Source organism: Mirounga leonina, unplaced genomic scaffold, assembly GCF_011800145.1.
Source record: "Mirounga leonina isolate KUSES-001 unplaced genomic scaffold, KU_Mleo_1.0 Mir_174, whole genome shotgun sequence".
In the NCBI taxonomy this organism is placed as follows: domain Eukaryota; kingdom Metazoa; phylum Chordata; class Mammalia; order Carnivora; family Phocidae; genus Mirounga; species Mirounga leonina.
The window spans coordinates 29,567,282-29,579,293 of NW_023270451.1; the positions used below are offsets into that span (position 1 = coordinate 29,567,282).

Genomic DNA, 12,012 nt, shown 5'->3' on the forward strand with positions numbered 1-12,012 from the left:
TCATCCCCTCCAAGAAAGCTGACATTGTTGTTTGTCACAGCATTTTCAAATTGGAAAGCTCAAGACAGAAATTTCGGCCATCAGGAATGGAGAGACTGGCCAGTGAAATGAAGGAGTTGGTGATGAAGATGACTGTTGCCTGGACAGCCATTTTTTTTTTTTTAAAGAAGGATGCGCCCACCAGAGTTTAAATTGTTGATCTCCTCCATGTGTTACCAGAAAGAAATGTCCTTCTTAGACTAGGAGGCAGTTTCAGGAATTTCTGTAAATTCCCTCCGGAATTTACAGATGCTCTCAGGATTTCTGAGATTCTGATCCTCCTGCTAACTCGGAGTAGGACGTAGAAATTTGGTGCTGGGCGCAGCTATGAGAATGGAGAGGGATGCTCTACTCCCGGAGCGACTGGGGCTCGGGCACTTAGCCCCTCCCGCTTCCGAGCCCCGCCTCCCCGCAGGGCGAGTCCTATAAAGTCGCGGCGAGCCGGGTCCGCCGGCCGGTCTCGGATTAGTCCCACTTGGGGATCGACTGGATCACGCGCCCCTTTCCCGGAGCAGTGCCCGTCGGAGCCATGTCCCAGGGCCTGTACCACGAGGAGTTCGCCCGAGCGGGCAAGCAGGCGGGGCTGCAGGTCTGGCGGGTCGAGAAGCTCGAGCTCGTGCCGGTGCCCCAGAGCGCTTACGGCGACTTTTACGTCGGGGATGCCTACCTGGTGCTGCACACCGCCAAGGCGAGCCGGGGCTTCACCTACCGCCTGCACTTCTGGCTGGGTAAGGGGGTGCAGGCAGCGGGACCCCGACGCGCCCAGGTCGTGGAGGGGCGAGGCCGCGGGAGGCTGAGCTTGGCAGGCTGGAGGTGGGGCTGGGGCGGGGGGGGAACCGCACACGGGAAGGGCCTGGGACCCGTCGCGCCCGTCGCGTCCCCTCCGGGCGGCCCCCTTTGGGCTGCCCGCCTTCTCCACGCCAGAGTCCGCTCTTGAGAACGCGGCTGCGAACGCGCGGCACAGAGTGGTCGGGAGCAGTCTTACCCCCCGGGCTTTGACCTCTGTCAGGCCGGTCCCCCCGGGCTTTGACCTCTGTTGCTTGGAGGCTGGTTCCTCTCGCTTCTCCCCCTTGCACCTTCCAGTTTGGAAACCGCGCTCCCGCCCAGGGCCGCTGCTTAGCGCACCCTGGCTCTGACCAAGCCCCGCTCACCTTCCGGCAAGTTCAGTCCTGGTTTCCCTGTCAGGGAGGAGATGAAGTCAAACAAGTTTGCAGGAATCCGCCGCAGCTGTGGAGAGGTACCCCCCCACACACACACAAACACCCCCGCCTCCCTTTTCTCTAGTTAATTTATTTTTATTTTTTGCCCTTGGGCCCCAGCTTATATTTCTCCACACATTTTGGCAATTAATGCTCTGGGCGACTTTAAATCAGAATCCACTTGCTCCACACTGCTCACACGGTCGGCTAACGAATTCCTGCTGATCAGGATGTTGGCGACCCTGGGTGGAAAAGAGAAAAAAATACCGCTCTTGTCAATATAAATAAATAGCTTTATATGGCACATGTATTACTTAAATGAGTTGCTTTATTATAATAGTTATTTGTATTATTGTTATTTATCTATTTGACCAAGGACACAATGTGAAACAAAACAGCTCCTTCAGCAATAGTGATTATTTTGGGCGGCACTTGGGCCAGGTTGTCAGAATACTGGGCCTTGTGTGTTCTACTTTTTCCACCTTCTACTTTTACTCGTAAACATCCTGAATGTCCAACCTCTCCCTGTAGGATCCTGCGCCAGTGGACACACCCCGTCTAACAACGTGCCGATTATCTGAGACTTAGGGCCTTCTTTTAAAACTAGCTTGCCTCCCCTGGACTTCTCATTCTTTATTTTTAGCTTTATTCCTGAGCCTGTGGGGAGACCACACAAAACCACACACACACGCATTTTGAAGTCCTTGAAAAGCCATCATTTTTATTTCTAACATCTGAAGAACTTAAGAAATAACATGGCAGAAACCATTAAGAAGTGATGTTCTCAACGGTAGTGAACCCCTGAAACAGACACTCCAAGTGAGAAATACAAAGGGGAGAAGGATTGTTTTTATTATAGCGTTTGATGTTAAAATTTTGTGCTTGCTTGACGAAGCTCAAGCTGAGTTCCAAACACTTTTTGGTTTCCCAGTGTAGTGTCACTATTCCTACGATAAATAGACAGTGATCTACTTATATTTTATACCAGAAATCACTGAAACGTTAATATAAAACCATGTTCAGAATAGTAATGTCCTCATCTTGGTCTTTCTATTCAGAACTTGGATCTAGAATGAATAAAAGCGTCTGAAATGCCACATTTGTAATTTTGGTGAATTAAGATATGAAGGGACCTCATATCTTGCTGTAGACAACAGTTTTTCAGAAGACTGCAAGAGGCTTTGAACACAGTTTGTGGGGGTTTTTTGGGGGTAGTGGTGGTTATTCTATGGGTTCTTTCTTATCCAAAGAAGCTCGCTCATTAAACAAATTGTTTTTTAGGGTTTACAGATTCACATTAACTCAATCATTCATTTAGTGCTCACCAATTTTGAAAACTGTAATAGAAAATGCTTTGGGCAAAAACACTTCATGATTGTCAAGATCTACTAAAACTGAAGTTAATAGTGTGTTAATTAATAAGTTAATTCATTCAATAATTATTCAATGTGCCCAGCATTGTGTAAGGCATTTCTGCATGTGACTGATTTATGAACCTTCTCCGAAAGTTTATAATCTCAAAGATACAATAAGACAAAAAGTGATATAACACAGGCAGAACGGCTAAACGCTGTGAAAGAGACAGTGTCTGTAGTTATGGGGAAGCAGGGAAGGAGAGAAGCTTTGACAGAAAAAAGGAAAATGAGGGTGATTGGAAGGGATCTTGTCCAAGAGAGAATCCTGGGGAACGTGGAAAAGTTTAGAGTAAAATGGTCCACTGGGCCTTTCGATGGAATTGTTCGGCAGCTCTTCCTACTTTAGTTCCCGGAAGCAAGCTGGATTTCATCCAAAATCTTCTACCCTAAGACCTAAATTTGGATGAATTTATGAGGATTAATCAGAGAGACAGATTGAGGAAACGTTCCAAGAGGGAGAGCTGAAAGTTCAGGGGGAAAGGAAGTTTAACTAAAGGAAATCACTAAACTAGAACTAAACTCAGAAACTAAAGAGTCCTCTTTCCTGCCCTGTCTCTCAGAGGCTTTCCATGATACCCTCACGTATCTCAGATTATTTCCTTTTATTATTTTCTTTTTTACTTACTTTACTAAGTAAGAATTTGTTGCATATAACTTAAAAGTTGTTGCACTGGTCCTTCCATAAAAACCATTTCAGCTTTGTACCTAGCAGTTTAAATGCATCTGCCTTCTGCTTCTCGTTACTTAGAGCATCATGTCTATGAGCACAGCTGGATGATAAAGCTACTCAGTCACATCCTGGACCTACGCTACAAACACCCACCCTCATCATTTCTCTTTTCCAGTTTTAAACTTTACATAAATGTATTTGAGAGCAGTAAACATTTGTAGTATATCTAGTCTGTGCTAGCTTCTATGCAAGGCACAGGGAATCCAAAGAATTAGATTACAATAAACAGTGTATAATTCAAGGAACTTATAATATATAAGGGCTGGTGAGGGTGCTGAGAAACCAGATTTTTATACATTGCTGGGGGGGGGGAATATAAAATGGTACAGCCATTATGAAGAAGAGTTTGACAGTTTCTTACAAAACTAAACTTGCAACTACCGTATGACCCAGCAATTGCATTCATGGGCGTTTATTCCAGAGAAATGAAAATTTATATTTATGTAAAAACCTACACATGTCCATAGCAGCCTTATTTGAATAGACAAAAACTTGATTCAGTCCAGATATCCTTCCACGAGTGACTGATTAATCAAATTGTGGCATATCTATAACAGAGAATATTACTCAGCAAGAAAAAGGAACAAACTATTGATACATACAATTCAGATGAATCCCCAGTAAATTATTCTGAGTGAAAAAAACCAATGCCAAAAGGTTCCATACTGTGTGATTCCATTTATATAACATATTTGAAATAACAAGTTTAGATTTGCTGTTATCAGAGGTTAGGGATGGGGTGGGGAGGGGGTGATACAGGTGGGAGATGGGGTAGTTATAGAAGGGCAACTTAAGGGATTTTTTGGCGATATAACTATATAGTATCTTGACTGGGATGATGAATACATGAATTTACAGGTGATTTAGAGAACTAAACACACATAGAAGAGTGCAGGTAAAACTGGGGAAATATGAGAAAGATAAGTGGATTGTGTCAGCCTCAATATCCTGATTTTTGCATTCTGTACTGTACTGTGCTTATATGCTTCTGGTTTAGTATATTGTGGTATACCAGACTATACTCTAGTTTGAAAAATGTTACCAATTGGGGAAGTTTGGTCTGTCGATCTATGTCTCTCCTCCTACCAATACCACACTGTCTTAATTATTGTACCTGTATAGTAAACCTTAATATCAGATAGAGTTATTCCTCTTATTTTTCTTTGTCAAGATATTTTAACTCTTTCAGGGCCTGTGCCTTTTCATATAAATTTTACAGTAAACTTATATAATCCAAATAAACCTTCCTATGATTTTTATAGGAATAGTGTTAAACTTGTAGATCAACTTAGGGAAAATTAACATCTTTATTATATTGGGTCTTACAGTCCATGAACACTATATCTTTTTTTTTTTTGAACACTATGTCTTTATATTTATTAAGGTCTTTGATTTTTTTCATTAACGTTGTATAATTTTTAGCATATAGATCACGTACCTGTCATCACATCCCCGAAACAATTTTAGGAAGTTTGCCGCATATGTACAAATATAATGTAAGGCAACAGAATATAAAATAACATAACACAAAAGAACATATCATAACTTGAAAGACATTGGTAAAAGACGTCAGAAAAGGGAAAATAAATGGGGTCATAAGCAAAATTAATAGAGCAAGTTCATATGTTCCTGAACATTGCTAAAACTGCATCATGATATCACTGAATTGGATTCTAGTTTTCACATTCAAAGGCTGGTATTGGCTTCTTTAGGATCTTTCAACTTCTTTAGAGCAAGGATTCTAGTTTATTCATACTGATATTCCTTGGCCAAGCAGAGTACACAAGCATCAAAAAAATGATAGCATAATTTAATTAACTTACTTTCAGTTCATTCATTAATTGCATGCCTGTCCATTTATATCCGTGTAAAGAAATTTGCGTTTCAACTTGTGCTCAAGTAAGAATGTTTATGTCAAACACATTATCCTTAACACTTTCGATATTAATCTTGATTTAAACTTCCCTCTTAAAACATCTCTGTGCAAATCTACATCTATGTCTTTATTAGTATTCTCATTTATGGATGGGAAAGTGGGCAGAATGGCACTAATGTTCTTTCTGACTGCAAAGTCGCATATGTGTTTTTTTTCCTGTGACCACAAGTTTATAAAATTGTTACCATGTCAAATACTCTTACAGCTAGTGGATTCTTTTCCTGAGAAGGTAAGTTGCTACACAGGTTCCCTTTGAGAGTAAGGGAGGAATGTAAAGAAATACAGTTTTTCCATTAATATAGCTGTTTCCCTTTCAGTTTTGGTGAATACTCTCAATTGGGGTTTCCTGTGAACTGTAGTATTGTTACGGCTTCTAAACTTTTCTACATCAGTTATCTGCGGAGGAAAATAGCATAACCCCGTCACCACAAAATGTTACTGCTAATGAAATTCTGAGTATAAAGAACTATCAATTGCTATTGTAGTTTCTAAGAGCCTGTGCTTCAGAATCACAGAAACCTGCCTCTGTGTCATGTTCTACCAGAGGCCAACTTTATGATGTTACTTGGCCTCTCGAAGCCTTTACTGGATCTGTTGTACGTGGTGGAAAATATTTTTGCTGCATGTGTTAGCTTGAAGATTAAATGAGATCATCCGTGTAAACCACTAGCATAGTATCTGGCCCATATCAAGGATAGTATAAATGTATAAATGTTGGCTATTATTATTTCTAGAATCATTGATGATTTTTACACAGCTCTTATGTAGTAAGGGTTTTGAAGTGTGTTTTCTAAAATTTGAGTTTCCCTCAGGACTGGCTCGGATCCTTGGGCACATGGAAGACGCCGGGGCTGAAGAATTGGTGTTTTGACCTCAGCGAGGTTGCCTGGATGGGATTTATACTAGAACTGTGAAAATTAAATGTGTGTTGTGTGTTAAATTCTTGGGTTAATAACACCTACATTCACATTCAATAGATGTGAATCTTATTAATCTCTTATTCTCCCTTTCCACGTAGAGAATATGATCTTACACCAATAAAATAATGAAGTGGGGGCACTAGGACTTAAAAATAGGGATAAGGTCAAGTGATACTCATTTTCCCATTCTAAAAACCACTTGCTTTTCTAAAGCTATTTATCTATAGCCTATGATGTTCATATTCCTTACAAATATTAACATATTGGCATATTGATGCTAAAAAAACTAAAACAATTGGAAAACATTCTCATAGTCTGATCTGATTAGCAAATGAATCTGAATCCTACTAGAGTATAGTGCTATATCTTCTTGAGCATATACAGATAGCAGTGTCATGTGTTGTTTTTTTTAAGATTAACTTATTTATTTTAGAGAGAGAGAGAAAGGGAGGGAGAGAGAGCATGAACGGGAGGGGCAGAGGGTGAGGGAGAGAGAGGGTCCCAAGCAGACTCTGCAAGGAGCACGGAGCCCAACATGGGGCTCCATTCCACGACCCTGAGATCATGACCTGAGCCAAAACCAAGAGTAGGACAGTTAACCGACTGTCCCACCCAGGTGCCCCCAGCAGTGCTTCTTTTAAACAGTTTTTAAAAAGAATTGAAAAGCAAGAACAAAACAATTCTTGTAGCTATTAACAAAATAATATTTTTATATTACAACATTTCTGTCAAAAGATTGTCCTGCTGAAGACGGTTTATTGTATTGATGTATATATAATTCAAAGAAAATTTCTGAGCCTTTCGTATCAAAAATTCTGCCTTAGTCATTTTCCTGGCTTGAGAAATGCAGTGCTGTCCTTTGCTGTTTCAGGAAAGGAGTGCACCCAGGATGAAAGCACAGCGGCTGCCATCTTTACTGTTCAGATGGATGACTATTTGGGAGGCAAGCCAGTGCAGAGTAGAGAACTTCAAGGCTATGAATCTACTGATTTTGTTGGCTACTTCAAAGGAGGTCTGAAATACAAGGTAAGCCGCTCTCTTGAACTCTTTCCATTATGACCCCCTTTCTCCTCCTATGCATCCACACCTCATGTCTTCAGAGAATGGAAGTTCATTGAGGGCAGGGTTTTTTTGTTTTGTTTTTGTTTCAATATGTTTTGTTTACTGATACATACCAGTACCTGCTGGATACATAGTAGGTACTCAATAAATGTTTGTGGAACATGAGTGTAATATGTGAAATGTTCTGGATTGATTTCATTTAATAGGTTAATTTTTAATAAAGTTAAGAGCTTTCAGTAATGTTGTCACAAGAAAGCCCTTTAAAATTTTGTGGAGTTACTTCGATAATTAAATATTAGCAACTTGGGTATTCACAATTTCTGTTAATGCCATTCTAGAGAACCTCTGAAGTTACTGCAAATGACCCAAGACTTGGGAATCTCAGTTGTTCTGGAATGTTTTAGTGCAATATTTATAACAATTATAATTCCAGCTACTTCTATAGAAAGAACTATACACACATTTCTCAAATAGTGTGGTTTGATCTTGGAAATGATACAAATGAAACAAACCATTGAGTTAAATATATGTGTGGTTCAGCCTCACAAAGTCGAATATACCTACACTGCTACACACACCTGCCCACAATTTATGTGTTTTGGCCTGAAACACTGATCATCAACCGGCTTTTCTCCTGGGGGAAAAACAAAAAAAAAAAAAACAAGTTAAGTAGTTCTATTCTTTTAAGGCAACCTTCAGTGAAAGACAGCCTTTTTTTGGGGGGAATTCCCTCCATGACCCTTGTGGACTGGCCACTCTTCACAATCTCCCCTGCCCCCGAGTGTTCAGTTATAGTGTGAGAAATACCTCCCTAGACAAACATTTCAGAAGCAATCCTTTTCAAAATCAGACATGCTCCAACAGGTCTTCTGCAGACCCCACCACCTCACCCTTTAAGCCTGTTAGCTTACTAAAGACTTAAAACCTCAGAGCTAAACTAGAATTCTGAATATGTATTGAATTTATCTACTACAATGCCAGGGTTTATTTCTACTTTTGCCTGATCAGAGCCTTAGTGAATATTTTGTGATGCTATTGAGGTGAGGATAAACACATATAAATTCTCTTCTCTCTTGAAATGATGTTTTTCACTCTAGGTTATGAACAACCCTAGATATGAAACAATGTATGACTTCTCATTTCATTTAATTCACATGAGTTCCTACAGTTTATGTCAAATGATCCTGAAACTTCCTTTATGTCAATGAAACCAACATTTTGAATAAGCTGGGTCATGTAGTTACTAAAAGCATGTAATGTGACAACATCCTGGTTATGACCCATTTCTGCTACATATGACTTGTTTACTTCAGGGCAAGTAAGCTTTCTGTGCTGTTTCCTCAAATATATAATGGGTATAACAACAGCTTCCTCATATCGGTGTTGTAAGGATTAGGGATCAAATTAAATAATAACGTGCATATACAGTCAGTAGGAAATTGTGATATTATTAATCCTTCTGGCTGTTAGCAGGACCTCTGAAATCAAACTCCTGGATATATATTTAAAGGTGGACATGAAAAAGCAATTTTACAGTTATAAGGTAATTATCTTCTACATCAAAATCACAAATCAGCATTTTTTAGAAAGATGGTATTTGCTAATGGAGGTCAAATTTATCAGCAAAAAAATCAGTTCACTGTCTTATCATTAGTGACATTGAGCAGATGAAAATGTGTGCAGTTGCAAAGTACTTGATAAGAAATTTGGAAGCAAGGATAATTTGCCACCCAGAATAGCAAAGACTATTTTTTTAAAGATCTTATTTATTTTGAGAGAGAAGGAGAGAGAGAGGATACAAGCGGGGGAAGGGGCAGAGGCAGAAGGAGAGAGGGAGAGAATCTCAACCAAACTCCATGCTGAGCTCAGAGCCTAACACGGGGCTCAATCTCATGACCCTGAGATCATGATCTGAGCTGAAATCAAGAGTCAGATGCTTAACCAACTAAGCCACCCAGGTATCCCAGAATAGCAAAGACCATTATGTTGTACTTAATTTCATACTTACAAGAATGTGCTAAGGATTTCATGTCTATTATCTCCTTTCATCCAAATAACACCCCCTAGGTGCAGTTTCTATCATTGTCACCCTATTAAGATAAGTAAACAAAAGCTTTGAGAAACTATGTAACTTAGCAAGGTCTAACAGTGGATATGTGACTGGGTGACCATCTGACTTCAGTGCCTAAGCTAGTAATCACTATACTATGATGCTCTCAATATAAATAAATGGCTCAAATATCAGGATGAATTTTTTTATTTAAGATTACTCTGTGAAACAGGGTATCGTGTCTGTTTGGAATGGACACAGTCTGGCCAAGCCTACCATTACCAAGCCAGCAGCTGCCATATTTAGTTGCCGTGTGTAAGGGAAAGATTCAGAGAGGCAACATTAAGACCATCTTGTCAGGTCATTTAATTCACCTGAGGTTTCTTTTTTTTTTTTTTTAAAGATTTTATTTATTTATTTGAGAGAGAGAATGAGATAGAGAGAGCATGAGAAGGGGGAGGCTCAGAGGGAGAAGCTGACTCCCTGCTGAGCAGGGAGCCTGATGCGGGACTCGATCCCAGGACTCCAGGATCATGACCTGAGCCGAAGGCAGTCGCTTAACAAACTGAGCCACCCAGGCGCCCTCCCTGAGGTTTCTTTTTATGAGGCTTTTTAGGCTGGGGGAGTTCTAGAGGAGTAATATTTACCACTACTTCCTTTTTTTTTTTTTCCTTTCTTAAAGATCGTATTTATTTATTTGTCGGAGAGAGAGAGCACGAGCACACAAGCAGTGGAAGTGGCAGGCAGAGGGAGAAGCAGACTCCCCGCTGAGCAGGGAGCCCGACCTGGGAGACTTGATCCCAGGACCCTGGGACCGTGACCTGAGCCAAAGGCAGACCCTTAACCGACTGAGGCACCCAGGCCTCCCTTACCACTGCTTCTTTATATTAAATCTCTTTCCCAAGCTCAACAAGACCCGGCTCTTAGCCATGATTGTAAATAGTGACCATCAAACATCCATCAGCCAGCAAAACTGTGTTTACGGTGTCACTGATTTAGAGGATCATCCACCTTGCTTTCATTCTGCTGTGTGAAGGTAGAAAGAGACTGGGAGCTTCGAGGGTTAATTCAAACACTATTCCAGAAATACTTACTATCAAATACCAACATATATGAAACTTACAGTTTTTCTTTTGTGCCTTTTTCACATCAAATTTTATTAAGACAAAATTAATTTTTAAAGCACTGTTAAATGTTCACAGACGATATATCACTCTGATGGTTCACCATATGACAGTAGCTTAAATGTTACGTAAGTCTCCTCAGTCTGTTTTATATTTTATAACTTTTTTCAGATGACAGCGTTCTTACACTGTTTATCAGATCACAGTGTACTTATTTTTTTGAAAAGTGAAATGGCCAAGAACGGTAGTATATAGATGAAAACTTGTGTTTATTTTTATTGTATAATAGTTTGCTCATTTATGGCAATCTTGATAATATTATGGACTGAGAAATTATTATACAGTTCATAAAATTTGTGGTTATAATCGTCTTGAAGTCAACTTTTAGCCTATTGTAATAAAACCTTTCTATTCATGAGGGTCTTTTCCCGGAAAATGGTGGTAATTTAAAGTCAGTGGAAATTTCGTGGCACCTGGGTGGCTTAGTTGGTTAAATGTCTGCCATTAGCTCATGTCATGATCCCAGGGTCCTGGGATGATTCCCACCTCAGGCTCCTTGCTCAGCGGGAAGCCTGCTTCTCCGTCTGCAGCTCCCCCTGCTTGTGCTCTCTCTCTCTCTGACAGATAAATAAATATATAATCTTTAAAAAAAAATAAAGTCAGTGGAAATTTCAGGAATGTGCTAATGATTACATAGGCAGCTTAACTTCTTTCTCTGGATTTACTATATTTACTATATATGTTTATGAATAAATTTTTTAAAAATATTTTGTTATTTATTTGAGAGAGAGAGAGCACACACAGGGAGAGGAGCAGAGGGAGAGGGACAAGCAGACCCCGCACTGAGCTACTGCTTCTTTTCATTTATGTCACAGGTTTTATCCACTGAAGGTTCTTAGTAAATACCTGCAATGTTAAGTTGAATGATTAAAACAGGAAGGACAAAAGGCCTTAAAAGAAAAAAAAATGGGTTGATTTGCCAAGGCATTCTCTTCTGTGTCCTTGCTGTTTCACATGCTCTGAGGTGGCTATTTTGTCTTGGGCTGACAGGCAGTTTTGGCACGTACACCTGTGGTTTTATGTGTTTTTATATCTAGTTAGAAGCCTCATCTCTTTTTGTTTTGTTTTCTGTCTTCCTCCCACTGATCAGGCCGGAGGTGTGGCATCTGGACTAAATCATGTTCTCACAAATGACTTGACCGCTAAGAGGCTCCTGCATGTGAAGGGTCGGAGAGTGGTCAGGGCCACGGAAGTTCCCCTTAGCTGGGACAGTTTCAACAAGGGCGACTGCTTCATCATTGACCTTGGCACTGTAAGTATTATTAACACATGCAGACGTCTAACGGAGAGTAAATTGTGTTCAGATCAAATCAGATGTACGTGCCGTGGAGGATAATCACATTTTCGACACACAGGGAACAGGTCATGTTTACGTGAGAGGCAATCATATCATAGGATGAATTGGCAAGTATTTAAATCACACAAAGTGAGACTTCAAAGTTTTTATTTTCTTTGATAGGTTTAGCATGGAGTAATG

At 40.2% G+C, this 12,012-nt stretch overlaps 1 protein-coding gene across 1 annotated transcript in view; it reads left to right on the plus strand.

Moving 5' to 3' along the window:
* Positions 1-506: 506 nt before the first annotated feature.
* Positions 507-12,012, plus strand: part of SCIN (scinderin) — an 81,328-nt gene continuing 69,822 nt past the window's right edge. Inside the window, exons 1-3 of the mRNA XM_035020653.1 lie at positions 507-767; positions 7,111-7,265; positions 11,626-11,787. Of these exons, the coding sequence (XP_034876544.1) occupies positions 569-767; positions 7,111-7,265; positions 11,626-11,787 (516 nt within the window). The 5' untranslated portion in view covers positions 507-568. The remainder of the gene's footprint in view (positions 768-7,110; positions 7,266-11,625; positions 11,788-12,012) is intronic.